At 29.0% G+C, this 25,447-nt stretch overlaps 1 protein-coding gene across 1 annotated transcript in view; it reads right to left on the bottom strand.

The window, feature by feature from the left end:
- LOC123300516 (nuclear pore complex protein Nup88) overlaps positions 1-22,901 on the bottom strand; it is a 162,275-nt gene extending 139,374 nt beyond the window's left edge. Inside the window, exon 1 of the mRNA XM_044883100.1 lies at positions 22,641-22,901. Coding sequence (XP_044739035.1) covers positions 22,641-22,850 — 210 coding nt within the window. The 5' untranslated portion in view covers positions 22,851-22,901. The remainder of the gene's footprint in view (positions 1-22,640) is intronic.
- Between the last annotated feature and the right edge of the window lie 2,546 nt (positions 22,902-25,447).

Here is a 25,447-nt window from a genome sequence, read left to right as displayed (position 1 = left end):
ACATCAGCAGGAGTCGTATACTAAAGGAGACGATGTCCAAAGAAACTCTATTATTTGTGTATTATTTAAGATGAAGAACCGGACATGAAGATGGCAAATTATAACTTGTGAATAGAAACACACTACTTAACGACTTGGTGATGATATCAGAAGGTGGTTTTATAGAAATCGTGGTGGATTCGTGACCGCTATTGACAATAATAATAACTTTCTGATTAAGTAAATCATTGTATTCGTGGAAAAAGTATAGTTAAAATTATTTTCTACAAATTATGAAAAATATTCTTATTTCAATTCCAGGATATGGGACGTAAAAAAATTCATGAACACTAACTTTCTGCCGCGTCGTAAATAAGGTCCTGAGCCGATGTGGAGCATTTTCTCTCATACAACATATATATGACTAAACGCCCAAAAAGTCGATTCTAACCGCCTGGAAGCAACGGTAAGACAGAACATCACTTTTTATAAACCGGGAAGAATAGTGGCAGTCAAAACTTTATAGTGGTTTCGGAGGACGTGTGGTTTGAAGTAAACCGAAAAAGTGGACTATAACCGCATAAACTTAAGTGCGATTTCTTGTTACCACATGTACTTTTATGGCAAAATGGTGACAGACACCGAAGACTGGCAGTATAACTAATTGGTAATTTGAATTCAAGCGTGGGAGAAGTTCCGAAAACTGCTGTAGAACAAAGTAAGTAAAAACTGAATAAAATTTTTGCCGCTTGGCAAACAACTTCCATAACGACCGTACAAACCTTACAAATACTGGCAGACATTTCAAATTTGTATACAAAAGTTCAGTACACAAACAAAAATAATAAATACAATTTTTTTTATTTGGATTTTCAGGATGAAAACAATAAATTTCTACTGGAATGTTAATAAAAGCATTACCAGAGTAAGTATTGTCGTTTTAACAATCATGTTTTCCTCTTTTGTGAGAGTAGGGTGGTAAGATGATAGGGCATTAACGAGTTTATTATAATAAGTGTGATTTATCTAAGTTTTTCTTTTGAAAAGAACAAGTTTTTGGATAAATAATGTTTCAACCGCACATCGAAACATTGGGAAAACCTTTTCTTCTAGTAAAAAATATTAAAGTTTTTTCTTTAGAAAACTTTTTACAACAATGAATTGTTAATGAAATAAGTGATACAAGGTGTAATTAATATAGCAAAAAAATTGTTTTTTGAAAAAATGGAACCAACTTAATTATTCAAATCAACTATTTCTTTTTGAGCAATAACATTTTGAAGTCGACACAAATGTATGTTTATCTGGCTAAAACATAGTTGCCGTTGACTTCAAAACGTAAAGAAAAGACGGATTAACGCAAAGTCTAAATTACTGATCGTAGAGAGCTGAAAGTTGAAGGATGTGTTCTTTGTATAACGTAGGCATCCGATAAGAAAGGATTCTTCAAAGTTATACCCCTAAGAGGGTGAAAAATGGGAGCAAAGTTTGTATGGGACAACGAGATTTCTTGACCCAATGCGAAGCGAGTGAATAACTGCTGGTTTTATTATAATATCCTTAAATATACAAAAAATGAAAAATTTTTAAACACCATCCCCATAGCGAGATAAGAGCCTTAATTTACACTTGTAAAGTGACATTTTAACCTCCTTGATTTTTTCGTCGGTTAAAAAGGTAATTCAAAATAATGAAAAATTGATTTGACAAAAAAAATATATGTATCTACATAAAAATGTATGTAGAATACGTATAGTTATCCCATCTATTGAAGGTGGCGGTGGTTAAAAGGACTGTGATCGGAGGCGGTAACTACGGCGATTTTAAGACCGCCTCTTATATGCCCGTGTATATATCTAAAAGTAGTTTTCCATCTCATTTACTTCACATTACTGTTACACAGAAAAAAATGTATGTGCTTTTATTAACGATATTCAATAGAATTTTCACGTGTTAGTTCAAAACAAATGGAAAAACTTTACAGGATGTCCACAATAATACACTTTTCGCATTTTCCAGAAAATTTATCATGCTTACTTTGGGTAATGCTTACTTTAAACAAATCGAAAAAAAATTTGAGTATTTTCACAATTTTCTTCGCTTCGAAAAAATAACAAACACTTTTATGTTTCGGATTTTGATAAAATTCGTTATTTAAGGACCTAAAAAATACAAAAATTGGGTCAATTTCGCGATTGGATGAGTATTTTTCTTGATATCGTCCAATCAAGCACTATATTAGGGAGAAATTTTAAGCGATATCTGGACTAGTTTTCAAAGAAACTGTTTTTATTATTTATTTTTTTTTTTTAATCTTTTTTACCCTATATATTCCTAAATTATTTAATTTTTTGGTATATTTTGACTGATCAAACTCTAAAGATTGTTTTTCTCAAAAGACAAAAATAAAATCGCAAAAGGTAACGTTGATTTTTTAAAGGTTTTATCGTCGAATATTCGAATAAAAACGCATTAAAACAAAAACTCATTGAAAATATATTTCAAAATATTAATAAAACATAAAAATTGCATTTCAAAACTAATTAATATGACGTTAATAAATAAGTATAAATTCATTAAACTTGTTATAAACAGTTTGGAAAAAAGTATTTTAATCAAATATCAGACATTTTTAAATGAAGTCACTTGTCTGTCAAAATAAACGTAAGGCTTTTAAAAGTTACAATTTATTTCGGTAAGAGGGAAAAAAGGGTATGATATAAACTACAAAATATATAATACATTCGAATCAGTTATTTGTTAATTATTTATTACAGAATTAAGTAGGTATTTATCGTGAAAAATACGGAAAATTTTCTAAGTGGTGTTTAAGTTATACAACTTCCTACTCTCTTTCGTGTTGGCTTTTCAATTATTCAAACGTCAAATAAATTGGTAGTGTTTATTCGACAATTTATTAAGATTGTTACAATAGGGTATTATCATTCGTCGAAAATAAATTTTGAAATTTGAAAAAAGTTAAAATTTATGTAAAAATATACTTAAATATTTTGATTTCGAGTCATAAAAGCACATTTTTCTTTTAAAATATTAAAATTAAAAATCGTAATTTTTAAGCTGTATATCACGTGACTTAAAACGCGGGCAAGCCTTGCTGTGATGTCATATCGGTATGAGCCATAGAAATCAATTAGTTCAGTGTAGACAGCTGGGTATAGTAAATCCATTGATAATAATTATTTATATTTATTATAATCAGATGCCTATGAATATATCTGTCAAAGTTATTTGTGTTATTTCGTGTAATGATACCGATATTACGTCATTAAATTGGATGCCCGCATTTTTGACAGTTTAAAAAAGGTTTAAAACTTAATTTTAGTTTTTGGCAAGAAAGCGTGTGTATTTTTCCGAAATAAATTTTTGGTGGCTTTTTATAACCAAAATCAAAATTTTGAAGTACTTTTTCAAAAATAGTAGAATACCCTATTGAATATAAAGGATGTTTTTTAAGAGATACACCATATCTGAAAGTTGGCAACACTATTTTGTTTGGTAACCGATTTGACAGCAGACAGATGCTTTGTGTTTAGTTTGCTATGCCATTTTATAATGAATAGACTCACGCCAGAGCAACGCTTGCGAATTGTAAAAAGGGCTCCGCGAAATTAGAAAGGAAAAGGGGTTTCTGTGAAACTTTTTCAAACCGCCCCAAAAATGTTCTACAGATAATTCTGATCAAAAACTTTCACGATCACATCAACTTAGCTTGTTTGTAACGTTTAAGAGGTTTATTGAATAAACTGTTTAGAATGGCTGTGGTAATTATATAAAATAGAGTAGGTAGGAGATATATTATAATATTTGTTTATGTAATACGAACAAGTGGCGTGACGCGACTCCTATGCATAATATAATGCGATTCGTGTTTGTTTTATTTAATTTTGTAACAATACCAACTTACTTTTGCGTTAAAAACATATCATCAACATATCATTTGCTTTCAGTTTTTATTTAGTGATGGGCAATACTGAATAATACTCCTATGCCATAAATGTGAAAGTGATTATGTTTGTTTGTTTGCTACGCTTTAACACAAAAACTACTGAATGGATTTACATGACATTCTACAGTAATATAGCTCAACACATTAGACTAACACATGAGCTATAATTTATAAAAATATATTTAAAAAAAAATTAAATTTAATCGGACATTAATCATAAATTAAAGATTTCTGAATTACAATTCCATCTTGTCCGATATACTCAATGAATTATGACTATTTTACATTAAAAGAACTTGAAAACTTTATTCATATATTTTACCTGTGTAAAACAATCCCTACCCCTATTTCGTTATGGAAGGAGCATAAGAAATAGTAAAAGAGGTTAAGGCTATAACGCGGTGGTCTTTCACAGTCTTTACACTTCAATTCAGCGAAGTGGGTGGATTTCAGCTTGTAATAACATAATTTACAAAGAAACAACTTCCAAATCATGGTGAGAAAAGGCAGAATCAAGAGAGAATCCGATGTTGGGTGGCAATACTCCGTTCTTACTTTGAACTCTTGCCAATCATTAAATCGAAGTAAAAAGAAATTTTAATAATAGATCTCCATAAAAATTATCGTCTTGAATTTCATTAACAAATAATTATCTCCGAAAATGCATTTCGATTACATGGATCACCCATTTATTGCCCATGTCTAGATAAGTTGTTAATAAGTGATAGATAATATTTCTAAATGACTATAATTGTAAAAGCAAAGAATTGTTACTTTATTACATGTGACAACAAACAGGGCAGGGTACCTGCATTATTTTACAAATAATTGTTTTTATAATACAATATAAATATTTTAATTGTTTAGTGTTAATAGATGCAAATGAAAAATTCGTTCGTTGAAAGCGTTTTAATTTCATAGCCCGAGTCTATATTTTCAAAAGCTCGATTTTTAGTGTGCTTGTAGTCTGAGTTTAAAGTTCAAATTTCTGTAAAGTATCTTAAAAATGTGACCCAGTATGATTTTTCCAAATTTCAAATCGATATTCCTATAATTAAGGAACATATGGGGTGTGTTTATCTTAAATGTACACACTGTAGAAGATTTGTTAAAGAAAAGGAAATCTAGTACTAATATTTACAATCAAATTCCCATTCAGCATATGGGCTTTCGATTTCTACCCCGCATGTACACAAAGCGAAAACAGTTTTATATTTTGTATCATTCTTCTCTCTAGCATACAAAGTTTCATTATAAAATAAACTTCTTATTTGTACATATTTCTTATTTTTGGGAGTAACTGCCCATAAGCCTTTATTACCCTCCTTGGGCTCATCACTAGTAAATACAATACGATCGTTAAGATTCTCTTCATCGAATGTCGTAAATAAATATTCTTGAAATCTATAATTTTGTATTAAAAAAACATCCCCTTGATTATGAGGTAAAAACACCCACTCAGCTTCTTCTTTCAGATTCTTAGATACATAAACATGACGATTAATATCTTTTGTCACATCGGCGAATAAATATTCGTCGAATTTGCGATTCTTTAATTTACATTTTTTATACCAAAAAAGTTTTACAACCCAAACAGGCAGCTTCATTTTTATTCGTTTAATACCCTTTGAATCGTCTTTTTCCATGAACTTCTTAATATTGTATGCAAATTTTATCATCATTTGAGTATTTTCAAGTTTTTGCGTTTTTAATTCGTCAAGTAAAATTTCGTATGCCTTGACTGATTGATCTTTTTCTGATAGATTATTTATAAATTTGATAATAATATCGTATTTATGAGTTAAAGCTGTTTCTTCTTTAAGAACCTTTCCAAAAATTTCTTCTAAATTATCACTAAAATAACTAAAATAATTTTCATAAAAATTAGGTACTTTTTTGATTGTACCACAATCTTCATTTCCGACAATTATATCAACCCACAAATTTTTTATCCTATCTAACGATTTATTTTGAATCGTTGAATAAATTATATCAAGATCATCCTTTATAGGAGAATTACGTATACCGTATTCTAATATTATAATTATTAAAGAATTTAAACAATCATCGGTGGATTTATATTCCATTTTTTGAACACAAGAAAACAAAGATTCGAAAGCGATTTTTTGATCAGACATACCTGGTAAACGATTAATAAAATTTATAATATTTTCAATTTTTGTAAACTCATTATCAGTTTGATATTTACAAGACTCTTCAATGATTACAGTTATCGAATCATTTAACGCTTGAAAACGTTCCAGAGCTGATTGAAATTTTCCATTCAATATTTCTGAAATGCATAATTTTTTTAACATACTTTGTAATCGCTTTAAAATAGTTTCTTTATCTTCGTATAAATTTTTCATCTTTTCGATATCTTCGCTACATTGTCTATCTTTATCTTCCTGTTGTTTTGCTAAGTCATTTTGTTTTTTTGATGATTCTTTCAAATTTTCGGTACAAGTAAAAACAGTCTGTTCGAGATCTTCGTAATATATAGTTAGATTCGCACTTTCCGCTCGACACTTAAATAACTTACGGCAATCACAAGCATTATAATACTTGTATAAATTATTATTTAAGTCAGTTTGACACCTTCTGAAGTCGGTCTCACAATAAGGACAATAAAGGCCACTATGATGATTTAGTGAGTTCTTCACAGGTCGTAACATACGGTTTTTAGATGATAAATGTACCGTTTCTGATGGTCTTAGGTTCTTATCAATTTTATCGAGATTAAGATGTGAAATTGAACCATTAGTCATATTTATTTGTACTAATATTATTTGAATAATAAAGATAGAAATTATTATTTCTTGAACATGACTGCTGATGAGTCTTGTCTTTTGCACCTCCATTTTTTGACAATATCTAAACAATTCAAACATTTCCTTTTAGTAATTTAATCTACATAGAAACGGGATGGGTGAAATCAGAATGTTTTCATCCAAAAAGAGAGCCTTGGTATAGTAGACCGTGGTCTATATGACTCTTTTTGTCTGCTTTGTGGAAAATTGAGAAAGGTAAGTTTGGTAAACTTGAAAAAAAACTTTAAATCTAAGTCGAAAAGGTTGAAGAATGTTTTTATTTTCGCAAAAAATTGATTGTTAATGATTTTCTATTAGCATTTATGATAGGCAAGAATAAAATCATCGAAACTAGAAAATTTAAACATGAAAATCGAAAAGCCTGATTTCTATCAATTCGACAATCGAACCAAAGTTAAAATTTCATTTTCCTTTTTGGCAAATTTGCCACTAACAATTCCTCAAATAATTTACAAACAGAATCGTAGAAATTTCCCTCGCTGTCGGTGGATTTAATTTGATTTGTTTTATTCTTAAGAAAGCATCGAAGTTTAAGCAAGTATAACATTTATTTTAAAGATATTACTTTAATTTTAAATAATTATAGGTCTGAAAAAAAAGCTGCATGGAAATTGCCAGACACTATAACCACTTGATAAAATTAATAATGAAAAAAAAGTCGTTGAGAGAAGTTTGGTAGACTCGCCAAAAGGAAGCCACTCACAAAGATTCAAGTATGCATTAACCATTTAACAAAGCTCCCTTTCTGTCCCACGCGTCTATAAATTTACACTTTTTTCCAAAAGATTTGGATTCTTTAAAAATTGGATTCTTTAAAAATTGCTATCGATTTGGATTTGTTGTCTTCAAGTGCTTCACTTAATTATTTCAATAATCCTAACTCATTAACGGTATCGTTTAAATATCACTCTCGAAATTCCCACAACCAATTTTTATAGAATTATCAAAGATCAGCTTTCTAATCAAGTGCTAAACGCACATTACGAACTTTAGAGGCTTTTTTATGATGTAAAATATTTAAACTCAACAATCAAATTCCCATTCTGCTTGTGGGAAGTTCATTTTTACGCCACATGCACACATAGCGTAAACATTGTTAAATTTTTTATCAGTCTTATTTCGAGCAAGCAAAGTATTATTGGAAAACACACTTCGTATTTGTACACGATTCTCATCAATGGGAATAACTGACCATAATGAGTCTTTACCTTTCGTCTTGACACTTGTAAATACATTGTAATCGTCCTTACGTTTACCTAGATTAATCAATCGTTCATCTGTTTTAATAGATAAATATTCTTTCAATTCATAATTTTTAATCAGAAAAGAATCCCCTTGATTGGTAGTTATAAATTGCCAATCGGCTTCCCCTTTCAGAAACTTAGATATATAAACATCATGAGGATCGATAACATTTTTACTTGCATCAGCGAATAAGTATTCATCAAATACGCGGTTCTTTAAGTTACATGTTTTATTCCAAACAAGTTTCTGAGTCCATGAAGGCAGCTTCTTTTTTATTTTCTTAAGATCCATTGACTGAGATTCGTAATTATCCATGAAGGCCTTAATATGATAAGTATATTTTATCATTATTTGAGTATTTAACTTTTTTTGTGTTTTCAATTCATCAAATAAAATTTCGTATGCCTTGACTGATTGATCTTTTTCCGATAGATTATTTATAAATTTGATAATATTATCGTATTTATGAGTTAAAGCTGTTTCTTTTTTAAAAACCTTTTCAAAAATTTCTTCTAAATTATCACTAAAATAACTAAAATAAAATTTATAAAAATTTGGTATTTTTTTGACTGTACCACAATCTTCATTGTCGAGAATTATATCTACCCAAAAATTTGTGATCTTATCTAATAATTTACTTTGAATTTTTGAATAAACTATATCAAGATCATCCTTTACAGAAGAATTTCGAATAGCGTATTCTAAAATGGTAATTATTAAAGAATTCAAACAACCATCGGTGGATTTATATTCCAATTCTTGAACACAAGAAAATAACGATTCGAAAGCGAGTTTTTGATTAGACATTTCTGGCAAACGTTTAATAAAATTTATAATATTTTCAATTTTTTGAAATTCATCATTACTTTGAGATTTACAAGACTCTTCAATGATTACAGTTATCGAATCATTTAACGCTTTAAAATGTTCAACATCTGATTGAAAGTTTCCATTTAGTATATCTAAAATGCATACTTGTTTTAAAATATCATGCACTTGATTTAACACAACTCTTTTATCGTCATTAATTTTTTCCATTTTTTCGATTTCTTCGCTACATTTTACATTTTTATCATCAAGTTCTTTTCCTAAGCGCTTTTCTTCAATTAATGATTTGTTTAAGTTTTTGCTACATTTAAAAGCATGTTGGTTGAGATTTTCGTAAGATGTAGTTTGATTTATAAAATCATTTTGACACTTCTCTGATATTCTACAACTACAATAAAAATTTTCACGAATTTTTAATTCAGCTTTACATTTTTTGACTTCAGATTGGCAATAACCGCAATGGTTTTTTAGATAATTATTTTTTGATTTACACAAAGGACGTGATATATAGTTCTTAAATCGTAAACCAAATACTGTTTCTGATGTTTTTAACTTCTTATCATTTTTAACGAAATTTGGAGAGTTATATTTCATCAAATTATTTTCTTGGCAAATTGATGGAAAAGCTTGCGTTAATTTTTTTGGAAAAGTAGTATTGGGAAGCTTTAATAAGGCGTCCGAATTTACGTCTTGAAGTAAAATTGAACCATTAACAAAAAATATTGTTGCTAATATTAATATATAAATAATAAGTGAAGAAGTTAATATTTCTTGAACATATTTGCTGGCAAATTTTGTTTTATGGACGCCCATCTTTTGACAATATCTAAACAATCCAAATGTTTCCGTTTAATAATTTGAATAAACTAACAAATGGGGTGGATAAAATCAGGCTGTTTTTCACCAAACAATAAAATCTTGATATTAGACCATACATAAACCATACGTAAATTTTGAATTTTTCTTTTATTAGTCTTTTTACTTTGGTGCTCGTAGTCGGGAGTTCTATCTCCGTAGAATCTAATCCCAACTCCTTTAAACCGACAAGTGGATAAGTAGATACATTTCAATTTTGCAAAAGATAGGCCTTCCTCTCCAAGTTTACACTCAAAACCAATTCAAAGTAAAATGAAACATGACAGCAATTTAAGAAAGAAGTTTACATAACTATAGGACAGTCCGATAGCCCAAGTAGAAGCAAGTAGCCCCGGAAGCTTCAGTAGTAGTGGGTTCGATCCTCGCACGATTCAATTGCATTCATATCTTGGGTAAAATGTAATTTTTAGTTTCAAAAACTCACCACTTTTATTATTCCAATCAAGTTAAAACTTTGGTGAATTATTTTTTAAATATCATTTAATTTGAAAACAATTTTGAATATCGTTATTTATTTCATCATAAAACCTTGTATGGGTTAAACGGCCAAGACGTATCAATTTAAAATTTTATTTTCATTTGACTAATTACTGATAGTATTTCTATTTACTTAATTACAACAATATTTAGTAAAAAATAACAATTTGTTATTTCATAACATAATTTCGCAACTTCTTTGTTTTGAAAAAATTGATTAAAAATTTTTCTTTTGTATTTTGGACTTGAATACAAGAGTCACATTTTCTTGGTATCTTAACCAAGCTTTTTGAATAAACAGTTACAATTTGGAAGTGATAAGTCACGCAAATATTATCAGGGTTCATTTTTTATCATTTGGCCACAGAGGTCTTCACTCTATAGCTATATATTCATTTGCGGAATATTTTAAACCCAACATTACTTAAAAAGCCAATTGTGAGAGTAGTTTTATTTAGTCTATCCCCAAAAAAAAAAGCATTTGACAAATAATATACACAAAACAGTAATAATAAAATAAGTAAAAGTTGGTAATATTGTTAGAGATACAGACATAATGCATACATACATACTAACATTTCTACAATATAAAAGGGTTTCCCATTAAGAGTGATACGAACTTTAAACAATTTGTAATTAAGTTTTCAAAAAAATCTATACTGCAAGGCATGTTTACAAACAAATTCGATTCAAAATCATCGGTGGCATTGTTAGTGCTTACTTTCTTTCTTCTTCTTGTAAGTAGCTCGAACTGAGCACAAATTTGAATGAAAAAAAGTTGGATACTCAACCAAACCTCACATTTTGACGTTTTAATAGCGAACATATTATCCAACCTGCGGTTTGCTACTAAGGCTCGATATCGTGACCCCCATCAGGGAGAAGATATATGCACATAAAATAACTCTGGGGGAGACTTTTTCGACATGGGTATATCTCAAAATATGGACAGAGAAGTAACGTTGAATATGACTGTCAGTTTACATCAACTTCGTCGACCTTCTTTTATGAAGTTTGTTATTTTTACCAAACCTTGGAGTCGTATATCTCCCTTTTAAATGAAGGTACATAGATGAAACTTTGTAAAATTGGGTTCGTTATCTATCGGTTTATCGTTATCAAACTGCTCATGCTTACGTGGAAGTTGTAGTTAGGACGATATCTTTGTCTGGAATTATTGACAGAGTAATTTTGGACGGATTTTTCTTTTATTTTCAGTCTTAATGGAAAACTCTTTGCAACTATACATACATAATAATAATATACATTGTAGATGGCATTGGCGTGTCATAATATTTTAATTTAAGAGTAATACCAACATTAGAAACGCTAATTCACATTTTAAATTGTAGTATATATCTACATACACTATATACACATATAGTTACAGTTATAGATATACGTATTAGGTATGTACATATAATAAAATAAAGAACGAGGCATCATGTCATCATGAGTTATAATTGTTATTTATATGAATAACTTTTGTTGTTTTGAAATCCAAAAAGCTAGTAATAATGTTTTGTATATGTTTTATTTTAATCATGGGGATGAATGGCTGTTTACATGTTGAAGCTAACATATTTCTTCTCAAATTATGAGAAAAAACCACGTCTTAAGAACCATTGGAAGACATTTATCTGAACACTTAAATTTAGTAGAATTGTTCATAATGGGTCTCGATCCTACAATTTTTTATTTCCTCAATCGGCGTTCATTACCGAGCCAAAACATCATGTGAAATCAATTTTTGGATAACATAAAAATCACGAAAATATGAAGGATTTATAAATATAAATGGAAAGAGAGGAAAATAACACATAGTGACGTCAAACTTGTTTGACGTGCTGACGTCAAAAGTTGTTTTGCAAGAAAAAGATAGAAAAAACTATATAATTGCTTATATCTTTCATGATTTATCAATCGATTTCAGATCTTGTAATCTATTCTAGCACATTTCCAAGTTTTAACAAAAGATGCATTGAAATCAATATTATCACAAAGGCCTATTGTTTTCCCTCGCCATTTTCTATACTCTTTGGCAAAGTCAAAGCTCAGTATAAACAGGAATTTGGACCGAAAAAATAGAAAAGCGTTTTTTCTACGGTATCACCAGAACTGTTAAGCGAAGCTCAACCTCGGTTTGGGAGATATTTTCTTTCAAAAATCGCATCTAGTCGTAAAATGAACACTTTTTACTGGACCAGTAATAATATCTAAAATCAATCAATGAAAACATCGAACATGATCAAAATGTAATCGTTACGTCAACTTGTTGCAATTCTTAAAAACACAACAGATCGTTAAGTTTGCTTCTTTTCTTGATAACTTTGGAAGGTATAAATAAAAGAAACTTACGATTAACGAACAATCGCAAATATACCTTCCAATTAAAAACCTAAATAGCGTGTGACCGACCAGCCGCGACGCACAAAGGAGGTTAGAGTACTACAGTTAGTACACATAATTCCTAACCTAACATCCTCTAATGTTTAATATTTAAAAGATAGTGTTGTGATGAAAGGTAAGGTGAAAAAAGGTTTTTATTGTAACATAAAGCTATCATTTATTACCATTATTTCAAGACCATTCTCCTACAGATTTTTTACTTTTTGTTAATGAGTAAATATTCAAAAAAATTAAATTAACAATTACTTTGTGATATTTAATGGCATTACTTATACAAATATGAAAATTTTATAAACAAACTTTCGTAAGGTTTCAATAATTTGTCCCTTCTTTACAAGATTAGACAGAATATACCTACAGTTGCTGAAATGATTTAAACCTACGGTCAATGAAATCAGATTAAAAGATGATTTTATTCAAACGAAACTTTGTCTTTTTAACCCCCGACTAAAAACAAGGGTGTAATAATAACGTATCTATGTTTAACTTAGCTATGTTTCAAGTGCGAATTTATGGTTCCTTACCATCCGTTTCATAAGAACAACTCAAATATGACGTCATCATGCTTGAAAACGCAGCCTTTTCGAAAAAAATCGTTAGAGCAAAGTTTGATAGACTCGTCAAAAGGAAGCCACCCACGAAGTTTCAAGTATGTATTTATTATTTTATTTATCACGCAACTGCGATACTATTGTGTTTTTAGAATCATAACAATGAATCGTATTAGATGTATATACAAACAAACAATATCATTTTTTATTCCTTGGTAGTGAGTAATGTATAAAGTACAGGCGAGCAAAAAAAGTTACGATATCTGGAGTTTTTCAATTTTAGAATGTACCGATAATCAAGACTCTACTGTATTTAATTTATAGCAACAAAAAAATCCACCTTTTAATGTGTGTCTCGTAACATATAGCTTCTTGTATGTCGTAGCAGTAACTCGTAGCATGTATCTAGCAAGGTATACATGTTTTAGCATCTTCTATTATAGTTCTATATGTATTATATTTTATCCAACTTTCAAGTAGGAAATATAAATATTATTCATAATTAATATACTCACGGAACTCATAAAATTTATGTTTGCACTAAAATTTTATAAAATACTTTACTATCATAATGTTCAGATAGTCAGTAAGTAAGCAAGGAACCTGTATTATCCATGTTTTAACTATAGAAAGTATACCTTAGGTACATATACTTTAAAGATGATGAAATGTTTTAATGTATGGTACTTCTTATTTGTCCAAGGTGATATAGCAAAGTTGAAAAATGTGCAAAATATTTGTAGATGGAGAAAAATTGCGAAACACTCATTTTGTAATTCAAAATCAAGGGTCTGGTAACAATAGAAGCCAAACTATTGTTGGAAGGTGAAAAGAGTGGCCACAAGATTTAACTATCCTCGATAATAGAGTATATAATTTTCATGATATTTTCTCTGTAAAATATCCATACAGATTAATGCAACGCTGTAGTTGAACGTGAAAAGAATTTAAAAAAAAAACTAGATATACAACCAAAAAAATTGTTAAAAACAGATAAAATTAACGTTTTTTCGGATGAAATTTTGGACGATTTCACAGAAATTATGAATCTAATCTCCAAACATATTCGATTTTTTTACTTTTGGGGTAAAGATTATCCTATTTGATAAATTTTATCGAAATTGAACACAAAAAAAAGTTTTCGATTTCTTGAAATTTTCTTAAGGGGTATCCCTAAAAAATTTGAAAAAATCGCAACCACCTTTTTGTTTCGAAACAATCGAAAAATCCTATATTTAGAAAAGATTTTCAGCTTTATGCTAAGAACTTATCATCTAATCTTCAAATAAACTAAATTTTCATATTTTTAGGTGTGTTTTGGTATTGAGAACTCAAAGGTCACAAAAATTCCGATCATTTGACAAATAGTTTCTAAGAAATTGCCGAAAATCGATCCAATAAAGCGTTTTTCAGATGAACTTTTGGACGATATCTCAGAAACCACGAATCCAATCACTAAACAAATCCGATTTGTGTATTTTTAAGATAAAATAGATAAAATCATCGCTAGAAGTAATTAATACACCAAAATCACAAAAAGACATTTTATCGTTAGATAGTTTTTAAAATTACTTAAAATACATAGATCAACTTGTACATATTATGATTATATGGATGATAAAATATAACAAAAATATATACTTAAATTGTTACCAAGTTATTTTATACAATAAAATTTATTCATGTTAACAAGAAATTATTGTTATTGTTTAATAAATTACAATTAGTTTAACCAAATATTTTAATCAAATTTAGAAAAAAAGTTTCTATACGAATAAAAAATAATAAGTTCCTTATTTTTATATACCAAAACATTCGACCTTGGAAGTAACTCTTGTGTCCTCTAGCTTGGAGAATATTAAAGGTTTGAGAATAATAAATTCAACTTGATAAATTCCATTTATGAGTAATTTTACAAATTGGCGTCCTATATCCTAATCGTGATTCGCATGCCAAGTTCACTTTTAATTGTTATTATTTATGCCATTTTTCATTCCCCATGAGTTTCCGTGATCAATATAGTAGATCGCAAGTTGATCTTCGAATCACATTTTGGTTGTGGAAGATCAAAATAAACCGTAGAGCCAATGAAATAAATTCAAAATTTGACATACGAAAAATTTTTAATTTCCTTGACGATATACACATCAGAGGACAACTTTGTTAGCGAATAGTTCTGAAACAAACTTAACCAATATTTTTCGCTTTTAAACTACTTTGAAAAATATTTAATTCCATGTAGAAATACGATCCCTTATTGAAGGGGAAGAAATTTCGAACTGTTGCCATAATAAAAATATTTAAACAGTGAAAGTTCATAAACAAAACTATCTTTGCTGATATTCTGGGCCATAAATTACTAATAAGATTTAATGTAAAATTACATTATCAACTATAATCTAAGTAATAAGAGTTAAAGTAATAATCAAATATTAATACTAATAATGTTAGATAATTGAAATTATTATAATAAGAATTGTTGAACTAAGAGGTATTATAAATAGTGAAAATAGTCTATAACGACTTGGAAGGGGAAGAAATTTTCAACCAAGTGGCCGAGACAAATATTGAAGGTTCCTTCGTATGACTATTCGTTGTGTGCGTAGTCATGGTAGGGACAATAAAATCGATGCCAGCGCTTTAAGTGAAAAATTTTGGAGTCAAAGGGGGCTGTTATGACTAATTTGCAATTCTTTACATGTTAATGTAATAGAAATGTCAAATTAAAATTATTGAAAAACACGAATTAATTAAACTTAATGCATTAAAAATTGTGAAAATAAGAAATCAAATTGAACAAATATTATTTTTCAAATGTAAATTATCATAATTATTTATTTAAATTTGTGAGACAAGAATATTAAATTTTAAATGTAAGTCTTAAATGCAATCCTTACAATGTATATGCATCCATACAATTCTATAATTAAAGTAGTGTATCGTTACCATGGAAACGAAACTCACGCACGGAGCTAATACTATTCACGTAAATCGAATCACAATGTAAATGACATAAAAAATAATTCACTCGAATGAATAGTTTTCGAATAAGGCCTGTTCCTATAAAAGTTCCTAGATTTTTACGCCATGAATAGTGTAATGCCCGTACAAACGTTAAAAATCTCCCGAGAAATATTCCAGGTACGTAACCCTTAACTCGCACATAAAACGCATCAAAGAACACTCTCCAATAAATTATCTTTTTCCTTTAAGCTGTCTCCAAACTGAACAGATTTTGAGGATCATCGCCATTATTTTATAGTTGTTCCGGTAACGAAATTCTAAACTCGCACCTGAAGCATAGCTAAGAACACTCCCCAATAAATTACTTTTCAAACGAAACAAAAAACAATCTAAATCGGTTCATCCGTTCAAACGCTATGATGCCACAGAAAGTCAGACACACATACCGATCAAACTTATAACACCTCTTTTTTGGTTCGGGAGTTAAAGACAGCTTCTTTATCGAAAATGGCGCTGCAATCTGAATTGTAAAGTCAAATAACGACGATTTTCTTCAGCAATATCGTAACAAGTGAGTATTACTATACTTAGCAATTCAACTTAACTAACATTAACTACATTAATACCCATTTAATAATAACAATACCTCTAACATAATATAAAACTATATATTTTAACATCGTCAAACTTATCAACATCCCTTCTTCTAAGTAGAACTCCTCCGCGTTACAAGTAAGTAGATCGTATAGAGTCTAAGTGTAATGTGTGGATGTATCGTATCGTATAGTAATTGTAACAAAACTATACGCGGCAATACTTATTACTTCACATATCTAGCAAGAGCTTGGTTCTCTACAGTACTGCTATCTATACAACATATTATAATGGGTGATGTTTAAAATATCTCCGGCGGAAGTCTGAACAACTGAACAGGAAATACTACAACAGTATATTTTATATATATGTGTATAGTGATGTATGTATCTAGATACATTCTAATTGGAAAAATAATGACACATTCTTGATGAAATTGTAGGGAAAAAACAGTCTTGTTTTACTCAAATTAGCAACCTCTGAAAGTCGTACTCTGATACGTATATCAAAGCTTCCCCGAAACTTAAAAATCTATGTTGTCAGATTGAAAATTGTCACATTTACCTCTACCACTTTTTAAGGGAGTGGAGCAATATCCTTCGCCTAGTTGACCTTCTGATTTTTCGAAATCGAAAACATATACCCAAAAGGATTTCTGAAACCGATTTTTGCTGATTGCCAAATCTCTAAATCAATTAATTTCATTGCCATTTTTCAATAAAAATGGGTCATATTCCCGCGATTTTTCCAAATTCAGAATAGTGATCGAATTGACTAAATGAACTTCAGGCTTTCAAGTATGGGTACTGCCGAAAGATGCTTTAAGCTTAACATTTCCCTGAGTATTCAAAAAATCGCTGAAGAATCAGAACCATGGGAAAAACGGAAATGAGGTATTTGCTTCAGATTGTAATTATTTACTATTAAAAATTATTTACAAACGTAAATCTACTCAAAAAATTTGAGTTAAAAATGGACGCTGAATTTATAGATTCCGAGATATCGATAAAGAATCAGGCCCTTCAAGCTCAATCTCAAAGACACAGAAATTATATTAATCACTTTATAAGGAATTATCCTTTCCAGCATCTGAAATTTTTTGGCATTTCTCAATTTTTAAGGTTTTCGAAATTGATCACAGCCCAGAAATTTTCCCCTGGAGTCGTTAAAAGTTCATCGCTATTATTTTTGTGTTTCTCTTATCTATTGTCTTCAATAAATCATTTTGCCATGCGACAACACTTACATTAAAATAGAACTACTATAACAGTCTAAAACGGAGTTTTTCAACAGACGTTTTAATAAACAGATAGGTATTAAAAAACTATAGTAATTTATCACAGTACTGTTCAAATGTATGAATGAACTTAATTGTCATTCAAAGCCCATTCTTTTAATGGTCTAATTATTACATAGACCACTGCGGATTTTTTTAAAAAGATTTAAGCATGCTTATGGTTGCCATATTAAATACTTGACGTCCTTAGTGATTGTCCCAATAGTAAAGATTACACCGTTCAGGACACAAATTGTTCTGTACTGTTTCAATTTTTCTTGTTTATGAATGTACACAAGGTATTGTTGTATTTATTCTTACAAATAGTTTGTTAACACTATAATGTGAAACTCGAACGTTTTAGATACTTTCTGGAAATTGTGAATGGTTGCTGCACTAGTGACTGAATATTTTGTAGTAAATAATGAAAAAGCATAAGCTTTAAGTTTGCTATTAAAATTGTTAAAGGTAAAATGGATATTTTAGAAGATAATTGAATTCAGGATACAGGAAATACTTTTCAAGTTTTTGTTTTTATTTGTAGAAAAAAAAAGAAGAATTCTTTAGATATTTTCCTCTTTTTAATACTTTACGTAATTTAATGGCGATAAATGGTTTAAATACATTCTTAGCAAGGACAGTCCTAGCAAGTTATTATTATACTATCTCGCGCAATTTTTCGAACTGTTATTTCGGGACGATTTCATTAATTTTTTTAAATGTTGAAATATTCAAATCGGACCATTTTATTCCTAGAAATACTCTGAAATTATTTCCTCTTATCACTAAATCATAACCACTCGCCCCTTTTAAAATATTATAGAGAAAAAAAAACTATAGCTCTAATAAAAAATAATAAAATCTACATAAAATCACAAATAAACTTCTATTCTTCTCGTATTCTCCTCAATAACCTTATTTACAAATTTATAACAACAATAAAAAATATTTCTAAAAAATAAGAAAAAAAAAAAGCAATTTTAAAGTTCACTAAAAATTTGTTGTTGTATTGAACTTATGAAGCGTAAACAACGAACAAAGTCACATTACAGATGTAAAATATATGATGGGTAGTTGATGTAAACAAAAATAACGCGAATAGAAACCTCATTCGTTGTATGACTATTAGTCAAAGAGCTATAAAACCAAAAAGATACATTTCGATCAAAGAGTTTTAATATAATTTACTCGTGAAATAGCTTTTCTTAGAAATTCATCAAAAATGGAAAAATAAGAGTAGGTAAAAAGTATTCTGTATTTTATCTAAAAAAAAAAACAAGCAATTGACTCAGTTAATTGTTGAAATACCATGTATAAACAGTGTGGATTATGCATTCGTTGGTTTTTTTACGTCATGTAAATATAGAAAGATAAACAAACGCATACTTAATATTTGTAACGTATAAATTTAAAATATAAACAATTGGTACCTGTATCTACACACTATATAATTTTTCTAAGCAAATGGGTTCTACGGATCCAAGACCTTGACCTATGTTGGTCGTCATTCATGAATTTGACCTCTTTACGTCCTTAGCACGCTATAAAAATTTCAACTTGATATCTCTTTTCGTTTTTGAGTTATCGTGTCGACAGGCAGGCAGACAGACGGACAGACATCCGAAAATGGACTAATTAGGTGATTTTATGAACACATATACCAAAATTTTGTTCTTAGCATCAATATTTTTAAGCTTTACAAACTTGGAACTAAACTTAGTATACCTAGATATACTTCATATATACATGGCATAAAAATGTTACTCAGAAAGTTTTAAAAACATAATAATCAACTTTTTGCTTGTTAATTTGATAAACCTCGGTTTATAGAATAATTTGGACCCGAAAAAAACGGATCTATTTGACGATTGATTGAGTATTTTCCACAATATCATGCGAAATCCTCCCGAAATTTGAAAGAAGAATTCAACAGAATAAAGGGGATTGAGGCTATCAATGATTACATAATATTTTCGTCTACTAGCTGTTAGACTATTTGAGTGGTAGTTCACATATCACTTCTTTAACTGAATATTGGAGTATGTGTGTATTTCTTATATTCACTAATAAATAATGTATGTTAACAACTTGTACACAATTTCAACTAGAAGCAAACAGCAAAATATGTAACAGCAAAACGAAAAAAAATGTCTCCAGCGGGAACAACAATATATATTTGATTCTATTTGTCAGTTTCATATGCAAAATAGGAACGATGAACTTCATTTCAGTCAATTTTTTAAAATACAATAATATATAGTGAAATTCATTTATTGCGATATGATAATAAATACATTGCATACCATCAAGGTCGACATTTTTAGTCAAAATTACTTTCCACACATCCTTTATAAATAATTCATAAGTTTTGATGATACTAAAAGAAACACTGCCTACCATCAACAGTAGTAAGGCCGCCATTTTTAGTCAAAGTAACTTAAAACACAGCTTTCATAAATAATTCATACGTTTTGATGATATCGACGAAGAGATGGCCTAAATGAAACTCTGGACATTTTCTCTTTCATGTACAACAAAAACATTACAATGGCACAGTTCGAAAACTGTTAGTCCTATTCAAGAGTCGGCTGTATAAAATTAATCAATTACAGCTATCGACCGGTCACCCATCTTCGATAACAGGCTACAAATCAATTATATCCGAAATTATTGATTTTACGTGAAAAAAGACTTTCATCAAAACTGCCAATTATAGGTGAAAAAGTAGACATAAATAGTCTTGGCCGTAAAAACAAAGAATTCTTCCTCAAAGCTAACTGTCATTTTCAAAATAATCATTGAAATATTCGCAATATTAAAAAAAAGTTTCAAACAAAAGCTGTAGAATAGTGTTATGATTAATTTTTGAAATCCTATCACCGAAAATTCAAAATAGTGGACACCATCAGAGGAGTTTGGTGATTAGCAAGGAAACATTTCGAATATTTCTGATGTAAAAGATTTTTCTAAGTCCCATTCTTATTACAACATTGACGATGATGAAAAATTTAGTCGCATAACAATAATTCGACAATAGATAGAAAAAATATTTTTTAAATAAAGAAAAATGTCAAATAATAGTAACTTTTCATGTTGTCGAAGTGTAAGTGCAAATATATACCCCCAACCCTTCACTACATACTAGTTCAGTTCTTCAGTTCACAGTCATCGTTATTTGTTACAATATTACCCGTCTAGGGGACTATTTTAGAAAAACTTATAGCTAAATAATGTGAATTCTGAATATAACATCAAGAAAACATTTTACACCCAGAATACAGTAACAACTTAATTTTTTTGGTGTCACTGCATATATTTTCATATTTATTTATTTGAAAATAAAATAATTCACATATATGTGTATCGGGAAAATTCAAACAGGCGGAAGATGAAAAAAGAAAATCATATAGGGACTCCATTTAGGGAGAGGGTTGTGTGTAATATACTCCTTTCGAGATTAAAAAATAGTGATAGAAATTTATTGAGCTAGTTAATGTATTCAAAAGACATTTGTCAATAATAAAATTTCATCGACTAAAAAAGTTGGCAATGATTTTCTATATTTCATAACAGTTTGTAGGATGAAAAGCGTGTTAGAGGGTGAAAAAAGGGGGTTTACTTCCACCAATTTTGTTAAAAAATAAAATAAAATAATAAAACATAAAAAAGGCAAACAAATTTGTTTTTGCGATTAACAAAAGCTGAAAAAAATGACAATATAATTTGTTTCGGAATTTGGTTATACTCAATATGAGTAACTTTGGCGAAAAAATAAAAGAAACAGATTCATTTGACGATAGGCCGAGTATTTTAAATATTATCAGAAAAATTCCTATCTGGAACCCTAAATTTTGGAGCAACTATCAGAGATATTTCAAAAACTGCATATCTAGCCAAAAAAATAACTGAAGTTTTATGTATTTGGAACCTCAAGAAGTAATTCCAGCATAAATATCAAAAAAGTATTCCCATTTGATTATTAAACAAACATTTTCTTGCATAATGCCAGAAATGAATTCGAAAATCCGTTCTTCGTATGGATTTTGATCAATATCTCATAAATGAAGCATTCAATCATCAAACGAACTGGTAAAACTCTTTTCATAAAGTAATTTTTACCGAAAAAACACAATAATCGGGTTCATTTGACCATAGGCCGAGTATTTTAAATGTTATCGGACGAAATTACATCTGACATTCTAAATTCTAGAGCGATTATTGAAGATATCTCAAAAACTAATTATCTAATCAAAAATGAACTGGATTTTTGGGCATTTTGAATTTCATGAAGTAATAATTCAATCCAATATTGTGCGGCGACAAAAATTATAACGGCCATTTGAAGACAAATAAATCAACAAGATGCTTTAAGAATTGGTGGTAAACACAAATGCTGCTTTAGAGCCTAAAATATACGACCATAATTCTTCAGAAACAATTATTGAAAAGAAAATAACTGATTAATTAACTCATCAACAAATTTCAACTTTCAAATGATGTACTATAAAGTGATATAAAACAGACACTGCGCGAAATTATCGATTTTCACAACTTCACACAACATATAGGTTATGTCCATGTATTCCGCATGCAGTTTTTTTAACACATTTAGCCAAATTTATCACAATTTTGAAGAACCATACCTGATAATGAACTTCTTCAACTGATTTACTGCGTAACAATTTTAAATTTAACGTAAGTATACAACAATCTTCAGGATTCCATACAAATAATACATCATCTTGCACAGTTATCACATTTTTTGAGTTTTTAATACTTTTTGATAAACTATTTTTTATTGTTTTTGTTATTTTATGATCATTTAATCGTAAAATATCTGTACTTGATGCCATTTTAAGTAAATTTTTTTTAATTTTAAATAAATTTTTAAAACACAGATTTGAAATTGTATACAGTATTTGTTTTGACAGTTGTATGTGAAGCTAGCTACATGTTATACCAAGACCGGTACAGCTGTGATGTTTTACCAACATAAAAGAGTAACTACATGAAACATTACTATGTGGGTATTTTTTTTATAAGTTCCGCTTCCGAATTTTTCCCCAGTAAAAGAATTTTCCTATTTTCTCATAATCTTTTTTCTTAAATATAAATAAATTCGAATATATTTCGATTTGAAAAACATATAATATTAATTTTAACTAATCCAATACTGTACAGACTAAAATTTTAAGTCGAAATATTATTATGTCTGTCTGGGTTTTAATTTAATACGTATTATTATTACGTTTAAATAAGTTGAATGTTTAAAATCAACGTTACTGATTTTCTAATTTAATTAATTTCATTACCTTCTCTATCTCTTAAAATATATATAGTCAATTATAATAATAGCATTTAAAACAATAACTAGAATAATGAAAATGTATTTCTAATTCACTATATTTGAAATATACTAATATTTAATATTAATAATATTATCATTTATGCTATAATACAAATATATTTTAAGGACTATTCAAAAGTTCCTCACCATTTTATAATACTTAACGAATGCTTGAATTTCTGTGTTCAAATAAATCGGAAATAAACTGGAAGGAATCAAAAATTCATTCGTATTCAATTATAAAATACTTAAATAAGTGGTTTGAATGAGAATTAATCTAAAATTGAAATATTTTTCGCTTTATTCACATTTACTCAAAATTTTAAATGAATTTTCGAAAGTTTTATCTAGAATTTTTTTTTCGAGATTGTTTCAAAAGATCACTAGTTGAAACTGCAAATTTTCAACTCGCTATCTTTTAAAACTTTAGAGAAAATGGAATGCGCCCACAAGGGTAAACAGTTTTATCCCTAACGGCTTACAAAATGTTGCTCATTTACGAACTTAGCATCACTTTTTACGTTCTGAGCACGCTATAAAATTTCAGCTTGAAATCTCATTTCATTTTTGAGTTATCGTGACTGCAAACAGGCGGATGGACAACCGAAAATGGACTAATTAGGTGATGTTATAAACACCTATGCCAAAGTTTTTTCGTAGCATCAATATTTTTAAGCGTTACAAACTTGGGACGAAAATCAGTATACCTTGATGTATATTATGATAGTAAGTATTGGCATCTGGTAGTCGAAATCACAACTACTTAATTCTGGTCTTCTTCTGCTTTTAAATAGTACGAATTGTTATCGCCAGTTGACGAGTTGCAACTCCCAGTTATCAGGGTATACAAATTTTGAATAGGCTTCAACAAAATTAATTTGAAACTTTCCAAATTCGTTGCTGATTCAAAATTTTGACTGGGTTTCAAAATTATTGCATCGAAAAGTTCAATTTGCAATTAATTTCATTTGAACTGATACGCTTCGTATTTTAGTTTGATACTTACTTTTTTAAATGAAAAATAGTATCTTTCTGTACAGGTTTTTTTTTTGGGTTTATTTACAGGTCCATGTGTATGGTTTCCACTTACACGTTTAGTACCAAAAAGGTACTAAGGGAAGTTTGGAACCAAGATTGCTTTTTTGTTTGTTTGACTGTTTAGAAACTATTAGTTAACCCTGTGTTTTAAATTTATAGAAAATACTCTATTTCTAGTTTTCTATATAACATAAATAAGTATTGTTTATTATTATCAACGTAGCTACTATACATATATAGGTAGTATTGTTTACTAAACATTCTACTAGCAGCTATCAACATATGTTCTTCATGTAAAGTTTACTAGTAGTTTTAGTAGTTATATGTATTGCAAGGCTATACAGTATAAGTAGTTCTTCTATTTTAATGTAGTAAGTTGTTCATCTCATATGACTATGAGAGGAGTTGGTTGGGAGTCCTACTCTACTAATAGAGAACCTGTACTTTTACACTATATATGCATGTATGGAGTGGTAGACAGACACAATGACTATTTTAAGGAAGAAGAAAGCATTGGAATGTATTTAGATGACTCTTATCTCTATAAAGCACAAAACAACGAATACTTGTATAGATTTTCTATACATACTTTTCTATACACATACATATGTGTTGAAGATGAAGATGCATTTTACCGGGGCTGGTTACACGAAAGCACCATCAAAATTAAAATTTATTTAAGGACGCGTTCCCAAAAAAATTAGTGTATGAAAATGTTTGAGACTTATGTTTCAAATTTTGAGAGTAAATTCTGTTAAAACTCGGAAAAATTAGACGAAAATTAAGAGTAATATTTTTCGATATATGGCATAGATTATGCACTTATACAAAAAATTACACACAAATGCCATTCATTTTATCACTTTAAATGTATTTTATGGAAAAACGAGTGTCGCTTGTTATATTTTCTTTATAGAAAAAAATTTGTTATTGTTTTTAATAAATGAATATTAGTTTTCCAGATTAATCTTAAGAAAATTAGCCTTCTAACATAAGAAAACTACTTCAATATAGGATTTATATGTTAAAAACGCAAACTTTAACATCTCAAATCTAAAAATTTAA

The sequence above is a fragment of the Chrysoperla carnea genome, chromosome 5 (assembly GCF_905475395.1).
Source record: "Chrysoperla carnea chromosome 5, inChrCarn1.1, whole genome shotgun sequence".
Lineage (NCBI taxonomy): Eukaryota > Metazoa > Arthropoda > Insecta > Neuroptera > Chrysopidae > Chrysoperla > Chrysoperla carnea.
The sequence above is the reverse complement of the archived record's forward strand: the minus strand, read 5'-3'. Positions and strand labels throughout refer to the sequence as shown.